At 41.5% G+C, this 20,929-nt stretch overlaps 1 protein-coding gene across 4 annotated transcripts in view; it reads left to right on the top strand.

Moving 5' to 3' along the window:
• MYRIP (myosin VIIA and Rab interacting protein) overlaps positions 1-20,929 on the top strand; it is a 235,896-nt gene that overhangs the window by 162,658 nt on the left and 52,309 nt on the right. For all 4 annotated transcript variants that reach the window (XM_075083484.1, XM_075083483.1, XM_075083487.1 and 1 more), the window contains one exon: positions 20,286-20,422. In XM_075083484.1, coding sequence (XP_074939585.1) covers positions 20,286-20,422 — 137 coding nt within the window. The remainder of the gene's footprint in view (positions 1-20,285; positions 20,423-20,929) is intronic.

Below are 20,929 nucleotides of genomic sequence, written 5' to 3'. Positions count from 1 at the left end.
CTGAGATTTTAGTCAGCTTCCTTTCAAAGACCTTAATTGCGTTAGGATAATGGTATTATTGTCAATGAGCTAGTAAGTTTGAAATAACTGTGATAAATGGTATATACTTACTGATTTTAAGGAATGGTAAAAATCCATATAAAAATGAAGTATGAAATAGGATATATACAAAATATTTTTATTAGCTTCTTTATCTACTGTAGAATTATGGCACTTTGTCCCTTAAAAATTTAATCTGTCAGAAAATCAGGATTAGATTGTGTCACAGGATTGGTAGTTGGCTGTGATCTGAAAAATATTTCTGTTACTATTTATTAAAGAAGTTTGTGTTTTTAACTCTGTTTCTAGACATTTTCTGGAAAATCTCTTTTCACTACCTGTGATTTTATTTTAGATATACTCAAAAAATAATCCCATTGTTGCAGCTTGCTGAGTATTTAATATTATCATCTCAGGTTGTCTTATTTAACTAATACTGTAGATGGATTAGATGTATAAAACCCAAATATTATAAAGCAGCAGTACTAACCTGTCATTATTCAGGGTATGATTCATCCTAGGAGACACATGTCCATGAATGTAGATCCTTTTTTTATTTTCCTTAATATGCTGAAAGTAAGTAGATATCCTTAATGCTTTCTGTTGGTACAACCTCGTACTTTTGGGGACTGGGAGGGAAGATTTTTTTCCCCATCTTGAAACTCAAGTTTTTTTTTTTTCTGATTAATGTTTGTTTTCCCTTCTTCCCTGGTGTTTCTGCTCCTGGGGTCTCTATTCCTTTTCAAAAATGAACTTCTGAAGAAAATTAGAGTATTTTTTAAATGAAAGTTCATCATAACTAAAAAAAAAGTTGAGGGTAAACACCCTGGAGTAGTCAGTGTACATTTTTTTTGTTTCATATCAAGAGAGAATAGCTTTTATCATTCTACTTTCCATTACGCAATTACCAGATTTAATGTATCCGCCTGACTCCATATAGACTAATCTGTCTTCTTGGAGACTAATCTGTTCTGTGTCTCAATTACGTGATTTGTCTAATGTTTTTCTGGGTCTGAAATAATTTTTACTTATTTTGGTTGAAGATATGTTTGTGCTATCCATAACACCACCCTTAAAAAATGGTCATTAAATTTTTTTCCCATGCTTATGTATGTAATGGAAATTACTTTAGCACCTGCGTTATCTTTGTAACAGGGCAAATACAGAATTGCACAGACTATGTGGTAATATTTTAGCATTATATGTAATAGACTTTTTTCATATCCCTGGATCTGCTGGACAAGGACTGGCAATTTCTTGTAGTCTGACCTTGTAGACGAAGGTCAGTACGTTAATGGAGCAGCACATGCACCGAGGACATTGTTAACGCACTGCTTTCTACTCCCTGCCTGCCTCAGTATTCTCCAAATTTGTCTTCAGCAATACAAGCAAATAATTTATCCCACTTTCATGTTTTTGTAAGGAAAATGAAGAACACAAAAAAGAATGGCAAGAAAGAGGGGCAGAGGCAGCATGAGAGTTACCTAGAGCCCGCTGACAAAAGTACTGTGTATGTGCAGAGGGAAAGAACATTTTAATTTGCTCTTTAAGACATCTACCTTAGATGCACAAGATAGAGAGACACATTTTCCCCTCTCTGTCTCCGATCCACTAAGGCTCAGTAGTCATTTGGCAGCCTGCACCACAAGCTGTATTAGGAGCCTGCTCAGCTGGAAATCCTAGTAGCTGGAATTACTTCCCCAAAATGTTATCAAGTTTTTCTTCTTTATGGAAGGAGTTCTGCTTGAGAAGAGACCTACATTCCCTCCCCTTTGGTGAGAGGTGAGAGTACTACCTTAAAATATTAGACATGGACCTGTTGGAGCAGGGCCAGAGGAGGGCCACAAAAATGATCCGAGGGCTGGAGCACCTCTCCTATGAGGACAGGATGAGAGAGTTGGGGTTGTTCAGCCTGGAGCAGAGAAGGCGCCAAGGAGACCTTATTGTGGCCTTCCAGTACTTAAAGGGGGCTAAGAAAGACGAGGACAGATTTTTTAGCAGGGCCTGTTGCAACAGGACAAGGGGTAATGGTTTTAAACTTAAAAGGGGGTAGATTCAGACTAGATAAAAGGAAGACATTTTTTATGATGAGGGTGGTGAAACACTGGAACAGATTGCCCGGAGAGGTGGTAGGTGCCCCATCCCTAGATGTGTTCAAGATCAGGCTGGATGGGGTTTTGAGCAACCTGATCTAGTTGAAGATGTCCCTGCTCATTGCTGCGGTGTTGGACTAGATGACATTTAAACGTCCCTTCCAACCCAAACTATTCTATGATGATTCTATGATAAGCAACGTCTCAAAAATGACAAACAGCTCCTGTTGGCCCCACCTCTCCCTGTGGTCACCACACACAGGAGCGATGCCTGAATAAAGATGCCTTCTGGTATTGCAATGGGACCTTCTCTGCCACTGTCAGAGTGACATACAAGAGTGTATGCAGTGGGTCTGCATGAATCCCTTTATTCCCTTAGGGCCCAAGCAGCATGGTTGGAGAAATGTTAGATAGAACTTGATTTCTTTATTCTTGAAAAATTGCCTCTGTGGGTCTGCCTTAACCAAACATGTAATGCTGTGGCAGTGAAACCTCATGCAATTACTGCAGGAAGAGGCATCTTGGTCAAGTAACATCCATCTTCATCCAAGTTTAACGGGAACTTGAAAATCCTCAGTATGGATTTCTTCTGTGAGTGAAGTGAGGGCTCTTCTCGAATTAGCATTGTGGACGTAGCTGCGAAGGGCTGCAATGTTTGCACTCCACTCACTGTCAGCAGTTGAAAGCTAGCGCTGAGGGTCTCAAAGACCCATTGCACACTATCCTCTCTGTGTGCATGACCAGGTCGCTTTGCAGCTCTCCCTGGTTTTGCTCCTCCTGTTCATACACTGTTTCTTCCAGTTCCTCCCATTTTTCTTGACTGCTCTTGGTCAAACTTGCTGATATTGCGCATGCATGCATCTTATCTCAGCTGGGTGGCCCTGTGAGGATACGCTCTCCCTTTTGCAGATGAGAATAAGCTTGTCCCAGAGAAGACAGGAGGATTGTGTGGCTTTGAAGCTTTCAGTTTGTTAGAGAAGTGAATCCTCCTCTGTGCAGCAGATCAATTTTACCCAACAGCTCTGCCCAGGACCAGTTTTGAGAAACAGCTGTATTTCTCTGACAGTCTGGCTAATCTGTGCTTGCAGGACTGTTTTGTTTTTATTATTGTGATACAAGTGTTTACAAAAATAGAGGGGTTTTTTTTTCTATTTTTCATTTTTCAAATAGCTGAAAATCCATATGAAAAGTACATTTGTATGTGTGCCCAGATGTAGAGCCCCCGTTAGTGAGGCCAGCTGGGATTAAAGTCTCATTTGTATAATTTGTAAAGGCTTTGGAATTTTTCCTACAGTTTTCAGCTGTAAGCTGGAATTTAGCTTTTGTCAGACGGCTGGACAGCTTGTACAATAAAGCTTCTGACTAAAAATATTTCCTGTGCAATAGGGAAAACCCCACCAGGGAAAAATGTGCATTTTAAATGCAGTGACTACAAAGTTGGTTTGAAAAAACAAATTACTAAAAAAAGAAGGGAAAAAAAAAAAGGATGTCCTGTGTATTTTAAAGGCTTAATCAAAGAGAGCTCCACTCACATGTAGCGCAGCATACAGAAGGCTCATTTTCTGAAAAAGCAGAAATAGGATGGTAAGAAACTTAAGAAGCGCACACTGTGTGCTCAGGATTGTCACTTGCACACAGCAGTAACGTTGCACAGCATCAGATACCCTCACCCAGTCCTTATTTGCCCTTGCTCTGTGCTGGGAAGAGCTGCTGAGGTGCTGTGGTTGACTGAGCTGACATGGGGCTGGCCAGCTATTTACCACCTTGCCCATTTTCAGCTGTCATTCAAAGAAGTCTTGCTTTAACTGCTGGATAAATGTCACAACGATGTCCAGGTAGTTTGCTGTCTGGGGAGTGCAGCGTCCGTCTCGCTCCTCCTCCTACCATGACGGATGGGTGGGTGGCAAGGAAATACTTTCCTTACACCTCCCAGCTAGGGACCTGCATGGGACTTGGATTTGTAGGTGTCATCCTCCTGCTAGATAACACTCCGGTGCCTCCAGCTGAACAACATGTTTCTTAAGCTGTTCTGTGGCTCGTGGAGTCGCAAAGCTACAAAAACGTGTCATCTCGGAAAGGGGGTGGTGGAGTCGCTGCGTGCACAGCTCCCAGAAGAAAACAGTGCAGCCTAGTTTAGCAGAAGTTGGGCTGATGGGTTGAGATAACCAGTATGAAACATGGGAACTGAAATGACATCTCTTCACTTCCCAGCAAAGATTTAAGGGTTTTGGCTTGTTTGAATTATTTTTTTTCCCCCCTTTCTTTTTTTTTTAAATAATCTTGAAATGAGCCAAACTTTCTCTTTGACTGTACGTGGTGATGATTCTTCTCGTCTTTACTGGCATTTCACAGCTGTTTGTTCACAGTTTTCTCACAATACAAGAATAGAAACAGACCTTAAAGCAGAGGATTGTTGTCTTTTGGGCATTCTTGAGCTCTATATTAAAAGCCCTGCATATTTTTTTAATCAGGATTACAGAATTAATTTGCATGGTTTATCCTCTGGTATTTTTTCCTGATGGAGCAGAGTTTTTGTCTCTTTTGTGAAAATTTATATGCTTCAAAGACCTTGCTTTTTGTTGTTGTTGTTCAGCTGTTTTTCAAGAATCTGTGAATTAAGAATGAAGTTACCAGAAACAAAAGCCTTCACTTAGGTAATTTGAATAACTAATTAAAGTGGTTTAATGTTCTGTTGTTTCATTTGGTATCTGCTATGATAATGGAAAACATTTCTCATGTGGGTGAACAGTGCGTTTATTTGTAGCCGTTTATGTTCAGTTGTATTTTGACTGCGAATGCTTCTGTTTCATTAACATGAATGCAAAGTTCAATGACCAAATGTTCCTGCGAGTGGTTTGATCTTGCTCTCTGCATTCTGCAGTTTATTTACATGAGGTTTCTGTATGAATCTTCCTTCACTTCAGTGGGTGGGTACAAAGGATAAATTCATAGTAATAGCACAGCAGGAAATGAATGCCTCTCCAAATGAGAATTTATGAATATCTCTTGCTGTTGTTGTTTCTTAAGAAAAACAGCAGGATGTATTCATTTTGAGGTACTGTCAGTGTGAATTTTTGTTCTTTTTGCCCGTCTTCTTTCAGAATCTGAAATAAAAATTACATTGATGTATTCTAGCAAGTAGAAACAAATATGACAGTAGAAGACAGTGTATCTGTGCTCAGTGTAGCTATAATAACTTGCTTTGATTCATGTTTGTGTTTTGCTTCAGCATGTTGTGCGCACGTGAGTGTCATTAAATTTACTAATGATGCAGTATCAATTAATTCTTATGGTTTGCCTGAAAAACTATCTAGTACCAAATGGCCAGAGTATGGAAATTCTTTTGTTTGAAAAAATATTGAGATACTGAAAATGTATTTTACTGCAAATCAAAATAGAAAAAGAAAAAACCAAAAAAACCCAAAATTTTACATTAAATGAAATTTCTGGGGAAAAGGGTATTCAGATAAAGTGACATAGTTACTTTTCCTTAAGGGGGAAAATTTTGTTATAGTGGTGATATTTTTATTTGTATATGTATGATTTTTATGTCTTAAAATAAATTCTATAGATAATATACAAATGTCATAAATGTATCCTGAAATTAAAAATATGCTCATGAAAAGCACTTTGAAGTGAACATGTGGAATGTTCCAATTCGGGAATATGTGAGTATTCCAGCTTCTACATAGGCATTTGGACTGGGACTTGTTTCAGTTTGGTTTCAAATATCCAATGGCTGTTTATTTCATTTTCATCTGGGTTGACAGGTAGTATTAATCAGCTGTGCAAAAGATAAGCATTTTAATGAAAGGCTTAAGAGGGAAATACTTGGCAGCGTGGTGGGGAAGTGATCTCCAGGCATTAAATGAAGTACCTTAGAAGGGTTGAGAAAAGAGGTTGCAAGTTCTTGGGCTCCATTTATGCCATTGAGGTGAGGACTACAGACCATTTTTGGCCACTGAATGATCCACAGTGACTGCAGTAACATCTGGGGCTTGTTACATACCAACCTAGACATGAAAGCAGGAGTAGAATTGAGAGAGATGGGCTTTTTGTGCAGGTGGGGTAGAATTGGTACAGACAGGACCATAAGGCTTCTTGAGAATGACAGGATTCAGGGTTTTCTCCTCCAGGAGAGTTATTTGCTATTTGATAAGGAGGTGTAACAGCTGAGGGCCTGGATTTCTCCCACAAGTGAAATTTTAGCCCATTGGTATATCTGCTAGCTAGTGGGGAGAGACACTTTAAACCTCATTTCTGAAAGTGGCATCCATGTAATTGTCCGTTTAAAGAAAATGTGAAGATAGCCTTGACTTAGTTCAACAGGATCCTTCTTTTTGAAGAGGTGGCAGTTTCTATGCTGCAAATCTCAGCAAGGCTTTGACAGATGTGTGACTCACAGCACTGCATAGCGCACATTCAATATTACCATGGCATATCTGGTGCTCTTGGTAGGATCTCATCCATTGGGTCCGCATTGTGCTAAATCATATCCTGACAGCTACTTTTAGTTTTCTTGAAAGAGTACTGGTAAGGCCTCAGATGACCAGTTCTGGGATCTGTATTTAAATGAAGTCATAGACTACTTGGGTGTTTTATTCTGTCCAGGAAAAAAACAGTGGGCATGATCAGATGGTTAGAAAACATGATCCGGGATAAAGCAGGATTCTATAGCCTGTTAAAAAAAAAAAAAAAAAAAAAGCAAACATCTTAAATCGTCTTGTTTAAACAGAAACAGGGAAGATTCAGCTTAAATGTTAAGAAAACCTTTCAATATTTGGGTAGGAAAGCACTGGAGTGGATGGCTGGGGGAGCTCTGCAGCATCGGCAGCCATTAAGAACAGACTAGCTGTATATCTGCTGTGAGTGATATAGGTATTGCTCATCATGTGTGGGGGCAAGGGGAATACCTATGTGATCCCATTTCTTTCATGGCCTAAGGCTCTGCCAGAGTACCTTGAAAGCAGCAGTAACTTGTACTGCAAGCTCTCTGCAAGCTCCCCTGCAATGCAGCCTTTTAAACTTTTAGGTTCAGAAATCAGCTCTGAATAAAAAAGCATCAGTCAACTGATGCTCGCTTTACAAAGCAAAAGTGGAGAAAGAATATTCACTAATGGCTGTAAGACATGCCAAACATAAACACGTTGTTATGGCAAAAGCTTATTAGCTCTTGCTGAGATACTGTCAGGAGCTGTATTAGATATGGCTTCTCACCTCTTTTACTGGTAGATGCCTGAAGAGAGGTCCTGCCCCTTCTTAGGTCATTGCTTTAACTGCTGTTAACTCTCCACAGTTGTGATTTTGCCCCTGGTGTTTATAGTCAGCTGAATTACAGTGGAGAACTGGGTTTGAAAACCCTCTTCTTTTTAAAAATTTATTTTTATAACTGCTGCAAAATCCCTATTTCCACTTGAGATACCCTAAAAAAACACAACACGCTTCCTGGGGGCAGCAGGTCAGGTTAATATGCAAAATATGCATTCATCTGTGAGCCAGAGGTTCCTGACATACAGCCTCATAAGGAAAATACAGGAAAAAGTAGCTCAGTTAAATTCTGAGATGTTCTACTCTTATGTGTGTTTTCCTACTGGAGGATCAAACCATAACTTCAGTTATACATGGTGTTGTCTCAGTGTTTTCCTCACCTGCTGCAGGACACTTCTCTGTGGAGGACAGACCTGAAAATGATCCTCACCAAACTCACAGCCTTCATTCACAAACCAGAATGATGGACTTGTGCCCAACTTAAGCCAGAAGACTTTTTTAGCCTGCCCATTTTCATATGAGAAGATTAACTCGGGACAATGTGCAAAAACCACTGAACCTGAGCTATGTCCAACGTCCAGCCAACATGTGTTCAAATCTTACCCTTTGCAGAACTTGTAAAAGGGAGGTGTCTTGTTGCAGTAAGCCTCTGTCAAAGGCACCTCTTTAATTCTGGGGTAATTTAATTGGGAGACTATAAAATTCAGGGAAGACCCAAATAGCTTTATAGGAAAAGTAAGTCAAGTATGTAGATGACTGCCAAAAAGGAAGGAGGGTGTGGTGATGGAGGAGTATGCACATAGTGATGGGTAAGTGAAAATCTGTTGTTAGATGGTAGCATGGGTGAGTATAAATGGAAAAAGGGTGTAAATCTGAACCGAAGATGTTATGTCAGGTCTGGCATTTCTCAGGGAGGGTTTGAGGGCGTAAATGCTCTGGCTGGGTTACGGGAACCGTCAGTGGTGCATCAACTGAGTTTACAGGTATGTTCACCTCAGGTCTAGACCTCTTGTGCGTCATGGGCTTGACTTTGCCTGAACTCGTCGGTTCTGGAAGATCACAATATACCACTGAGCAAACCCAATCCATACCCACCAAGTTATTTGTCACTGCATATGGCCAATATTTAATCATTCCATGTAATGTTTGTCAGCAAATGTATGCAAACATTCATCTGCAGTCTAGATATGATCTCCAAGGAATGTTGCTTTGTTAGTAGAGAGGTTAAAATGGCAACTAAGCCTTCTTTTTTTTTCTTTTTTCTTTTTTTTTTTTTAAATAAAGCACCAGTTAAGCATGTTATTTTCTTAAGAGGGACACCTGTACCTTCTCCATTCTCATTTGCAGAAAGGCTGTTAGAGGCAGATGGTTTAGTCCTGATTTCTTACATACTAATTACTTTCCAATAATTAAATTATATGTTTAAAGATCAGCAATTTCATGGTTTGTTTTAATGTTGGTGAGATCAGTAAGCAACCACAGGGAGTGTGGGTCACAAATGCATCTGTGTGGCATGTAGCTGTAGACTCTATGTCAGAGAGCTTTGAGAAGGCCAAAAGTATGCTTAGATTTATGTTAGGTATAGCCAAATTTATGGAAGATGAGTCTGTCAAAGACTGTCTTTGGAGGGTGGTCTGTTGTAGTGTCAAACACAGACTCCAGAACTGACAAGTGCAGAGTGTGTCGAAGGCAGGGTCACTCCACAGTTGCACCTTTGCTGTCATCTCTTCCCTAGCATCTGCTGATGGCCAAAGAGGCTAGGTGATCCTTTATTTGAACTAGTATGGCCCATGATTTTATTTTTATGAGCCAGTAAAATGTTTTAAGGGAGGGTTATGATCACTCACTGTGGCCTGCTGCATAATGCTGCAAGTGATTCCTGTGCTTTGGCACATGCTGCAGTGAGCAATCCTTGGCATCTCCCTTTGGAAAGTCACCGACGCTTGGTTTAAAGGGCCCAGGTGGTAGACGCTTTAGTACTTCTCTCAACAGCCAGAATCAGGTAAACTTGTTACAAGTTTTGATCTTTCTTCCTTTCATAAAGTATATCTAGGTTTTCTGTACAAAACCTGCTCTGTCTTCCTCCCATATCTGACTTCTTGACTGCTGATTTCAAAAGCAAAGGAGACAGAGTAAGCGAATTCAAGGGTTGCACATAGAGCTGTCTTTTGGGAAAAAAAAGAAATTCCTTTTTTTTTCCTCTGTGCTAACCTTAGTTTATTATTTCCTGTATGTTGCTCCATGTTGGAATTCAAAGGCCAAAACTGGTGCAGTGAATTTCTCAGTGAATGGTTGGGAGGGTGCATATTTTTAGGAAATGCCTTACATAGTACAATACTGTAGGTTGAGCTCTCTGAATAATTAACATACTGTAGACTGCAGTGCAGTTACTGGGCCAGGTTCATTTCTGCTGGCACAGGAAATCATGGTTTCACTGTGAGAGACACAAAGTTGTTTTGTTCCACTTGTGGGAAAGACAGATGGTGTTTTCAGTGGGTTGGACAGTTTTCATTTTGGGGTAGGTGCTTTGACTTGAGACGGTCTCTCCTCTGCTATTACTTGGACTTTGCTGACCGGTGAGCATAGCATTCATCATGCAGTGCTGTAGCCTGTCCTGTGATGTACCTGCATGGGTTAGTGTGCCATGCTTTCACGTGTCATGGTGTAAGCTGGGTGCAGTCTTGTGCTGTGGATAATTGGAGGAAGAAGTTTTCTGGAGCAGCACTTCTTAAGTGATGGGTGATCTGCAGAATGCCATCAGAGGAAGATAAATAGAATTTCTACCTAAAGCTTGGCAAGGAAGTGTGGTGAAGAGTTAACAGTGGCCTTTTGGGCTAAATGTTTATGAGCAATTGTTCTTCGGGCATGAACAGCTGCCTTTCACAGGCAGGGGATATGTGCAATAAAATCAGAGAAATATAAGTCCCATATTGGAATGACATGAGCTTGGCCAAAGCTTCATGTACAAAAGTTCCTGTTCAGGGCTTCATAGGGGCTGAACTTTCTGAATTTAGGGTTTTATTAAGTCTGATATTTAGCAAACTGAGCATTGGCAAGATATTAATGTGTGCAGTGCTTGTGTGCTATAAGTAACGATTTATCCTGAAGGGGAATGAAGGTGAAGTCACATTCTTGAACCTGGGAGTATGTTTGATTTCAGTGAAACTGAAAGGAACTGCAATACTTTAATTCAACAATTTATAAGGAACCGTATGTTACAAGCTCTAAAACATCAGCCCAAGGGAAAAAGCAAATATTGCTGTTGGCAGAGGAAGAATATTTCAGGATGCTGAGTTCGAAGCACTTTTACTCTAAAACTGAGTAAATAAGAAGTGACAAGCTAAATCCTAATTGTTTCTCTGGGCATGAGGCTGAGGCCACTCGGTGCCTGGGAAATGGAAACAAGGGCCTTGAGCTTTGTATTCTGTGTAAGGCCAATATGGGGTGAGAGCCTTTGTCAGGGGGCCTGTGACAGACAGTGTGCCTGAGATGGCATAATCTGGATTAGCTGGAGTTTCCCAGAGAACTGATGTGTCATGTGGTGCCAAAGTAATCAGGGGATGATGGACGTGCAGCTCCCCAGGAGCGGCAGGGCTTCAAGGATGTCAGTCCTACAGCACCACTCACCAGCCTGTGGGGAAACATCATGGTTAAAGACAAGAATATTTAACTGCAGCATGCCTCTGCCTCCTGCCCAGCAGCATGGCTAAGGTAGTTGGCTTTGGAGGCGTCCTGTCTACTGGTGTTCCAGCTCTGGCATAGCTCAGCAGGCAGTCTTCCCCTGGCTCCCAACCCCTCCACCTCTTCACTCATGGCTTAGTCTCCAGGCAGTTCAAGGAGCCTTGGGAGTTTATCTAGCCAATTGCCAATTGTTGTGGTTTAGCCGGTAACTCAGCCCCACACAGCCACTCACTCACACCCCTACCGGCGGGATGGGGGACAGAATCAGAAGGGTAATGGTTGTGGGTTGCAATAAGAACAGTTGTTAATAATTAAAATAAAACTATAACAACAGCAACAATAATGCAGTGAAAAGGAAAACAGTGAGAGAGGCGTGAAACCCGGCCAGGGGGAAGGGGGAAATGAACAACCAAAACAACCTGCACGTGACGCAGCCGCTCACCGCCCGTCGACCTGACGCCTCCAGTCCCCGAGCTGCACCAGCACCCCCCATGCGCCAACTGCCCCGGTTAATGCACTGGTCATGGTGTCACATGGTATGGCATCAACATCCCATTGGCCAGTCGGGGTCAGCTGCCCTGGCTGTGGCCCCGCCCCTCCCAGCCTCTTGCCCACGTGGCAGAGCTTGGGAAGCTGGAAAGGTCCCTAACTACTAGAGGCACTACAATGAAGAGAATTAACTCTTTCTCAGACAAAACCAGCACATTCTCCACCCCTCATTCCATACCATTTACACCATGCCCAGGTCCCATACAATCCAATACAACCTTACCAACCACCACCCCTCCCCATCCATCCCATCCTTTGACATAATACACAGACATCATTCCCTTAGTTTATGGACCTTCCCTGTAAAATATCCATTAAAATGTCCATTGAGTTTGCCCAGTCCTTGACTCCGGGCTCATATCAGTCTTTCAGGGCAGGAGAGATGGTGTGTGTGGTGTTGGGTTGCTGCATACCAAGTCAGTCTTTGTTCCATCACTGCTGCACTTTGCTTGTTTCATCAAAGTTCATCTTCCATGGATTGGGAGATTTGTACTATGATATCACTGTTATGGCGTATAGCAACCACAGAAGAGATGACATACAATATTACATAGCAGTTTGCATTATGCCATTCGGTTCATTGGCTGTTTTCACCCAAGATCAAATCCTCTTGTGGGACACATCGGACTTCTCCATCCTCCCACATCAACCACCAAGTCCACCCACATCCTTGAGCAAAAGCAGTCCCACGAGTAGGTTTGCCTTTGCCTGAGGCAGGAAAAACCCAGGCCGTCTTCCCCAGCATATTTTTTACATGCACTACAGGGACTCTATCCCCTTCCACAGTACGTAGGATTTCTGACTGGGCAGGGCCAGCTGAACTGGCAGATCCCCTCATGTTAACTAACCAGATGGCTTTTGCTAAATGTGTATCCCAGTGTTTGAATGTTCCACCCCTCCATTGCTCTCAGTGTTGTTTTTAACAGTCCATCGTACCATTCAATTTTTCCAGAGGCTGGTGCATGATAGGGGATGTGGTACACCCACTTAATGCCGTGATTCTTGGCCCAGCTGTCTATGAGGTTATTTCGGAATTGAGTCCCATTGTCTGACTCAATCCTCTCTGGGGTGCCATGTCGCCACAGGACTTGTTTTTCAAGACCCAGGATAGTGTTCTGGGCAGTGGCATCAGGCACGGGATACATTTCCAGCCAGCCAGTGGTTGTTTCCACCATTGTCAGTGCATGGCACTGCCTTGGCAGGTTTGTGGGAGTGTGATATAGTCCATTTGCCAGGCCTCTCCATATTTATATTTCTGCCATCGTCCCCCATACCACAGAGGCTTTACCCGCTTCGCTTGCTTGATTGCAGCGCATGTGTCACATTTGTGGATAACCTGCGCAATAACATCCGTGGTCAAGTCCACCCCTTGATCATGAGCCCATCTGTATGTTGCATCTCTCCCTTGATGGCCTGAGGTGTCATGGGCCCACCGAGCTAGAAATAATTCACCCTTATGTTGCCAGTCCAGATCCACCTCAGCCACTTCAATCTTGGCAGCCTGATCTACCTGCTGGTTGTTCCGATGTTCTTCAGTGGCCCAATTCTTGGGGACGTGAGCATCCACATGACGTACTTTCACAACCAGGTCCTCTACCCGGGCAGCAATATCTTGCCACAATGTGACAGCCCAGATGGGTTTGCCTCTGCGCTGCCAGTTGCTCTGCTTCCACTGCTGTAGCCACCCCCACAGGGCATTTGCCACCATCCAGGAGTCAGTATAGAGATAGAGCACTGGCCACTTTTCCTGTTTAGCAATGTCTAAGGCCAGCTGGATGGCCTTTACCTCTGCAAACTGGCTCGATTCACCTTCTCCTTCAGCAGTTTCTGTGACTTGTCCTGTAGGAATCCATGCAGCAGCCTTCCATCTGCGGTGCTTTCCCACAAGGCGACAGGACCCATCAGTGAACAGGGCATACTGCTTTTCATCTTCTGACAGTTTGTTATAGAGTGGGGCTTCTTCAGCACGTATCACATCCTCCTCTGGTGATAATCCAAAATCTTTGCCTTCTGGCCAGTCCATGGTCACTTCCAAGATTCCTGGGTGACTGGGGTTTCGTACTCAAGCCCGCTGGGTGATCAGTGCAACCCATTTACTCCACATAGCATCAGTTGCATGGTGTGTAGAGGGGACGTTTCCTTTGAACATCCAGGCCAGCACTGGTGGTCGGGTGCCAGGAGCAACTGTGCTTCAGTACCAACCACTTCTGAAGCAGCTCGAACCCCTTCATATGCTGCCGATATCTCTTTTTCAGTCGGAGTATAGTGGGCTTCAGACCCTCTGTATCCACGACTCCAAAACCGTAGGGGTCGACCTTGGGTCTCCCCATGTGCTTTCTGCCAGAGGCTCCAGGTAGGGCCATTCTCCCCGGCTGCAGTGTAGAGCACATTTTTTACATCTTGTCCTGCCCAGACTGGCCCAAGGGCTACTGCATGAACTATCTCCTGTTTAATCTGTTCAAAGGCCTGTTGTTGCTCAGGGCCCCATTTGAAATCATTCTTCTTCTGGGTCACTTGATAGAGAGGGCTTACAATCAGACTGTAATCTGGAATATGTATTCTCCAAAAAGCCACAACACCTAAAAAAGCTCGTGTTTCCTTTTTGCTAGTTGGTGGAGACATGGCTGTTATTTTGTTGATCACATCCATTGGGATCTGACGACGACCATCTTGCCATTTGATTCCTAAGAACTGGATCTCTTGTGCGGGTCCCTTCACCTTACTTTGTTTTATGGCAAAACCAGCCTTCAGAAGGATTTGGACTGTTTTCTTTCCTTTCTCAAAAACTTCTTCCGCTGTGTTGCCCCACACGATGATGTCATCAATGTATTGAAGGTCTTCTGGAGCTTCTCCCTGTTCCAGTACAGTCTGAATCAGTCCATGGCAAATGGTAGGACTGTGTTTCCACCCCTGGGGCAGTCGATTCCAGGTGTACTGGGCGCCCCTCCATGTGAAAGCAAACTGTGGCCTGCACTCTGCTGCCAGAGGGATTGAGAAGAATGCATTAGCAATATCAATTGTGGCATACCACTTGGCCACCTTTGACAGAACCAGCACAAGATCTTAACTGACCTGAGGCTGGATGTCACTCTAGGGCATGGGCAGAGCAGGAGAAGCACAGGGTAACAATTTTTAAAGCCCTATTTTTCTTCTTCTTTTCCTCAGATAAAAAGTTTTTTTCAGCAACTGTTTTATTTTGTTTCTAGTGAGCTTGATTGGTTGTTAGCTGATCATCTGTTGTCTGAGAAATTGCTGCTGTGTTTCAGGGCTGAGTAGTGCTGATGCCCATTCAAGAATATTAAGCAGCTGTTTAATGAAGACCTTTTTTGTGATGGACATTACTTTAGTGGGTACTACTGGGTCCTTTTTATTTTTTCCTGTTTTACAAAGTAAGAACTATGGGGAACATCTCACAAGTAAGTTATAAAACCCTGAAAAACTGAGTTTATAATGAAAGTTACACCCATCCCGTAAGTGTGCTACTAGTAAACGCAGTGGTAATGCTGAACTAGTTGGGGGGAGGAAGTGAGTTTAACACATTTAAAAACAATAGATGAATATTTGAAGAAGCACCTTTTACTGTCAAAAGGAAGTATAAAAATTATATTTAAAGGTATTACTCTGTGATTATTACACTGTCATTAAATACCTAAGGGTCATAAGCTCAGATTTGCAATATCTTAACGTGCTCTGGAACATTGACAGAATCAGTGGGGCTGCAGGGAGGCAATAGATAGTGTCATTTAGCCTATAGTGTGATTCCCATTGTTCCAGTAGAAAGATGGCAAAGATCATGGATGAGGGGAAAGGAATCAGGCTCAAGAGGCTCAGCTGGCAGCTGGGGCTTTAGGGGACACCTCCACCTTGAGCGCACATAAGAAGCTCTAGCAAGGTGGTATCAAACTCATGTTTAACATTTCACAATACATATATGGATGTGAGCTCGGAAATAAAAAATTGCTTGGCATAACCTTTTGTATAAACAGTTGTTGATGTGCAGGTGAAGTTTGTGGCTCTGGTTTTGGAGTGAGATTGAGGGCTACAAGAGTTTACTGGCCTGGCTGTTGGCACAAAGTGACGGAAGATGCGCTGAGATAGGAGTGGGAAGCCAAAAAGTAGTCTTCACTTTCCAGTGCAAGTCAACAGCAAGAAAACTCCAAGCGCTTATGTATTCACTCTGACATTTAAATAACCTAAGTTTTGATTTCCAGCCACATCTCCTCACTTACTGAGCTGCAGTCTAGTTTCTGTAAGTGACAAGTTCTTCTTGTGGGAGAAAAGATCTCACAGAGTTCATGGAAAAATGTTGTTATAAATGCTTTCCTTGTAGTTCAACTTGTGTTATGAGTAGAGATTAAGGTCACTAACATTAAGTTGGTACTACCTTTTAGAGAAAATTCATTGCAGAAGCTTCATATTGCCTTTAGACCAAGTAAAACCTCACAACTTTTTAGAAGAAATAGAAATTAAAGTGCTAAATCAGTTACTAAACAACCTTCTCTGTTTTGAGTATTTAATACTTGACATCATGCATAAGTGGTGTCTTTCACATGATCTTCTTGTCATCATTGCTAATAATGAGAGAGATGGTTCATGTTCCCACTCCCCAGCACAGCTGGTGTACTTTTTTTTTCCTCAGGAGAAGGCTAAAGATTGAGTATTTGGGTGCAGCAGGAGAGAAGTGCACTGAAAACCGCTTGTAAAGATTTTAATGGGCTTATCCATTGCTCTTACGGTGCTACTTGATTAAAGCAAACACATTGCTGCACTAAAAATACTGGGGCTTTATAATATTTGTTCAAGTTTTAATTTTATTAAACAGAAACTGTCTGCCTAGCTTTCACAGTTTCTAGTAAGGCAGATTTTAAAAATCACAGTATTCTCCTCTGCCAAAAGCACATCAAAATGCTCAAACTCAACTCCATGGCAGTATTATATAACATAAATAATGTCCTTAGTGTTTAAGGCTACTTGGCAATAAAGACATAGCAGTTTTTATGGCACAGAGCATTCCTGCTTCTTTAAAATGCATACCACTAATATCCTTTAAGTGTGAACTTTCTTTTCATGGGGAGAACTTGCACACTTTCTGTTAGAGGTAATAAGGGAAATGTTTAATTTTAAGAATTGAATGCTAGCGCTGTCATGGTCTTTCATTATTCTGGACTCATGAACTGCTTTTGCAGAATACAGCTTTAAAATACAGGTCAACATTAAAGGATTTTGAGGCAAAAGGATAAGGCAAAAATGCTCTTAATTCTCTTTTGAGTGGGTCCTTTATTTTAGTATCTGTAAGAGAACTACTCTCTTCTCCAAATCCCTTCTCCCCAGGAGGAATCAACAGCGACATTGTGACTTATTTGAAAGTTAAGAGGCTGAAAAGCTTTAGAGGAGGCATTGTAATCTGCTATAAAATGTGTGCGGGACAAAGGCACAGATTTGGGGTTGTTGGTAGCTCTCCAATGCAGGAGAGAAGCATGAGATGATTAGATGACTCACAAAGTGTTAATCCTGCAGCAAAAAGGAAACTGAAAAAAAAATCCCAATCCCTGTGTTTACACCAGATTAGCTACTACAAAGAAGCAAGCATCTCTTTTTTCGTTGTTGCTTTGAGATGTATAATCTATCCTTTTGACTCTCCCAAAGTTCACATATGGAAAATACTATCATTACAAATATGAAGCCTGTCTCTAAAATTGTGTTAGTTGCAAAGCAATGTCTCACCACATTAAAAAACCAGTGCTGTTAGCGTTCTGTTTTTACAGAAACAATATTTATCAGATCCAGAAAAACATGGTTACATGTGGAAAAAGATGGGGAAGCAGGCTTGCAGTGGGTCCCATCTCTCGTTTTTCCCAAGTTGCCAGGTCAGCATTCATAAATTACTATCTTAACTCATACAGTTTGTACAATGAGACAGGTGACTTTCTCCTTTTGGTACCTTGTTACTGTGAATATTAAGAACTGGGTCTGGTTAGCTTCCAGGAAGATGACAAGTTTAGCATTTTGACCTAGTGGAGCTGAGGTGCTTGGTAGACATGCTAAGGTAGTTGGTAGGGATCTTGAAAACCCTAAAGCAGTGTACTTGAGGACAGTGCTGAGAGTCCACCAGCAGTGATAGTGCTATTTTGTGGACAGTGTGGAGAATACTGTGTTCACTGGGCAGAATAGCATCCTTCCTGGCCAATGCCTTCTGCTAAGCCGCTTCCAACCCAGTCATGCAGACTTAATTTTGTCTATCATAATGATTGTGACTCCGTGCTATTGACTGAAATCTTACAGCCCCAGCACCTATAGAAACTCAGCAGACAAAAGTGAATCAAATTCAGCAAGCAGAAGACATAGTGTTTGTTCCTTTCTGATGCCGTTTCCATGAGAGCAAATGGTTCCTGCCCACAAAGGCGGCAGGTTCTCAAAACGCCAAAGAATTGCAGGTTTGGGAGAGACATTTGCCTTCATTCACAGAGCCATCACATCACTGTGCCAGCAGCCAAGCCCTGGTCAGTGGGTCAGGACTTGGACAGGCATCATAACAGATTTCTCAGTGGCAGCATTATCAGAACTCAGAAATCCTGTACTTCACAGACAGGCCTAGGCATGCTTCCCGTTGCTCATGCTCTATCACCAGCCACTTGTGCTTCATCAGATGCCAGTCATCTGTGCACCATGTGAAAGGATATTTTCCAGGAAAAAAACAATTTTTGCCCTTGTCACATGTAAATGATACGGTGAATATTGGAGCTAGTCAGCCTCACGGGAACCACAGTTAGGCTTGGGATATTACTGTGCAAACAGTAAAGGGCTAATACTCTTACATTATCTGTAAACATCTCTCCTTCATCTAATTGCTGGCACAGCATACAGAAAACATATGCTTCTGTTACATTATGTGCTTTTTCTTCAGTTTTTGTCTTCACTAGAGCAACTAACGTAACTTTCAGAGTTCACAGTTTGAATATGATACGCTTTACTGATTTTTAGTTTTAATTTCCCACTGCTGGTGTTTGCTACTAAACACTCTCCAGTGGTGACAGAGAAGTGGACTATATCATGATGTTCTGCTTTATGTGAAGTGGATATTCCTTTTTTAGCAATATATTGAAACTCAAAATCAGGAGCAGGACTAGAAGCATTTAGTTGAAACCCTAGGCTGAGCATATTTGTTATCAAGTATCTCTCGACATTCAGTGCCAAGTAAGAACTACATTGCTAGTCTCTCAATAGGTGAGATTTTATTTGCTTATTAAATGGTGTGTGTTAAACAAAAATTGTCAGTTGTGACTTGCTTTGCACTTCATAAAGAAAACTCCAGAGTATCTGAAGGAAAATCTAAAGGTTACAGTGGGGATTTAATTTTGTTTTTCATCCACAACCCCAGATTTAAAAAACTGAATGAAATTATCTGACATCTGGAAGTGCTGAAAGTCCAGCACTCCTGATAGCAACATTTCTTTAGGGACACCGGACACTAACTGTAATCTTTTGTTTTCTAAAATCTTAGTGTTAAGAATCATCTCTTTGGAGCTTGTTACATAATTAAGCATAGGGCCTCTAGTTCCAAGACCCCAATTTTCATAATTATTACAAAGGGGACATTATGTTTTCAGTCTATATTAAAGACTCTTTTATATGAAATGTTTTCATGTCCCATAAAAATATCTTGGTTCCTGCAATGTAAGTGCAGTAAGTTAATGAAAGATAAACTACTGTGGCAATGTGCAAAGGAACAAATGAGCTCAAACAGGGAAGCAAGCACTCAGACTTATTTCTCCTTCATGGAGTCTTTTGGGTAAGTCAGCTTTAATTTATAGGTGGACCCCTAGGATCCCCCTCTCCAGCGACGCCTCTGGTAGGAAATGTACGGGTCTGCCGTGGGTTACCCTGCAGTAACCTGTGTTTGTGGTTGTATGGTGCAGGTTATCTACCACCCACTACTGAAGTAGCAGGTAGGGCAAAAGCCCTCTGCCATGTGGAAAGAATACAGAGCTTGACAATATCTTATGGCTTTATAAAAGTATGTGAGCTCTGGGGACAAATCTGTTAGGTTGAATTATGGACAACAGTGATGCTTACTGTTTAAAGTAGGAAACCAAACTGCAGTTGTGAGTCCTTCCCTCCAGAAAAGGTTGTCTGCCTACCCTTCCTTGCTCATTCTGCTTTGAGGTCCTTTAATTAGGCTTTGTCTTCTTTATTGGTTGCTCAAATGAAAGCAGTGATATATTTTTATGAAAATGTTATTTTTCGTCGTGCATTAATGGGCTAATGTTCATACATTATCTGTAAATCTGTGTAAATAAAGGCTATTTTAAAAACCTGCCTGTGCCTTTCCAAGACCTGTTTATATTTTTCAAAATGGCTGTAGTGTTAGCATTATAATGTAAAAGGGAAGAGTGTCTCGTTTGCGATGACAGTAGGAAAACCAAATAAAACCTTGAGTAATGTGAAGCAGTTATTTGTTCATAAGTTACCTTTTTCTTTTCCTCCCCTCAGTATACCAGCCACTTGCAAAGTACAAATACTAAAGGATTATGCAGAAATCAGTATGTTTATGCTCTGAGGCCTAAAAGATCCTTTTTTACATAAAAGGATGGTAAATAGTTTTCATTTATTTGTTGAAGAATCATTCCAAATATGTAGTTTATTTTTCTGTTTTAGGCTCCTAAGGACCCAATCTCTGGATTGGTACTATAATAATGTCAAAAGCCGCTTTAAGTGTTTCGGAAGTGCCAAAGTCCTGAAGAACTTATACAAGAAGCATAGACTGGAGAGTGGAGTTTGTCCTGATGTAACAGGTAAGAACAGTTGTGTTGATTTCTTATTAGTTTACCTACTTTAACACACAAGCTGAGACAATGGAAATTCTGAGATTATTTTTAAAAAGGGTTTTTTAAGGCTATTTTTTTTAAATAAATACTTCAGTGGAGATAAAAAAAAAGAGGTGAAGTGTCTTAAAGAGCTGTTTAAGAATTCAAAAAATGTTTAATCATATCTTCAGTTCGTAACGTAAATTGCAGTCTGTATTCTAGCCCATGTTCCAAAAAGTAACACAATTTTGAGTAGTTAATGAATGAGAAAATTTTACATTCAGCATTTGGCCTTGGAGCATATTTCCGTGGCGTTTGAAGCAAAATCTGGTTAATATGGGATACATTCAGTATCCAAGTTGACCAAAACTTAGGTTGTCCTCACTTAGAGTTTTGCATGCTTAAGGATCTGAAACTGGCCACATCTTATTTTTGTGCTGATGTTTGTTAATGATTAAAAGATGGCAATTAAGTATTGGCGTTGCCCTTTTAAAT

Source organism: Phalacrocorax aristotelis, chromosome 2, assembly GCF_949628215.1.
Source record: "Phalacrocorax aristotelis chromosome 2, bGulAri2.1, whole genome shotgun sequence".
NCBI lineage: Eukaryota > Metazoa > Chordata > Aves > Suliformes > Phalacrocoracidae > Phalacrocorax > Phalacrocorax aristotelis.
Note: the sequence above shows the minus strand (reverse complement) of the source record. Positions and strands in the feature narration are given on the sequence as shown.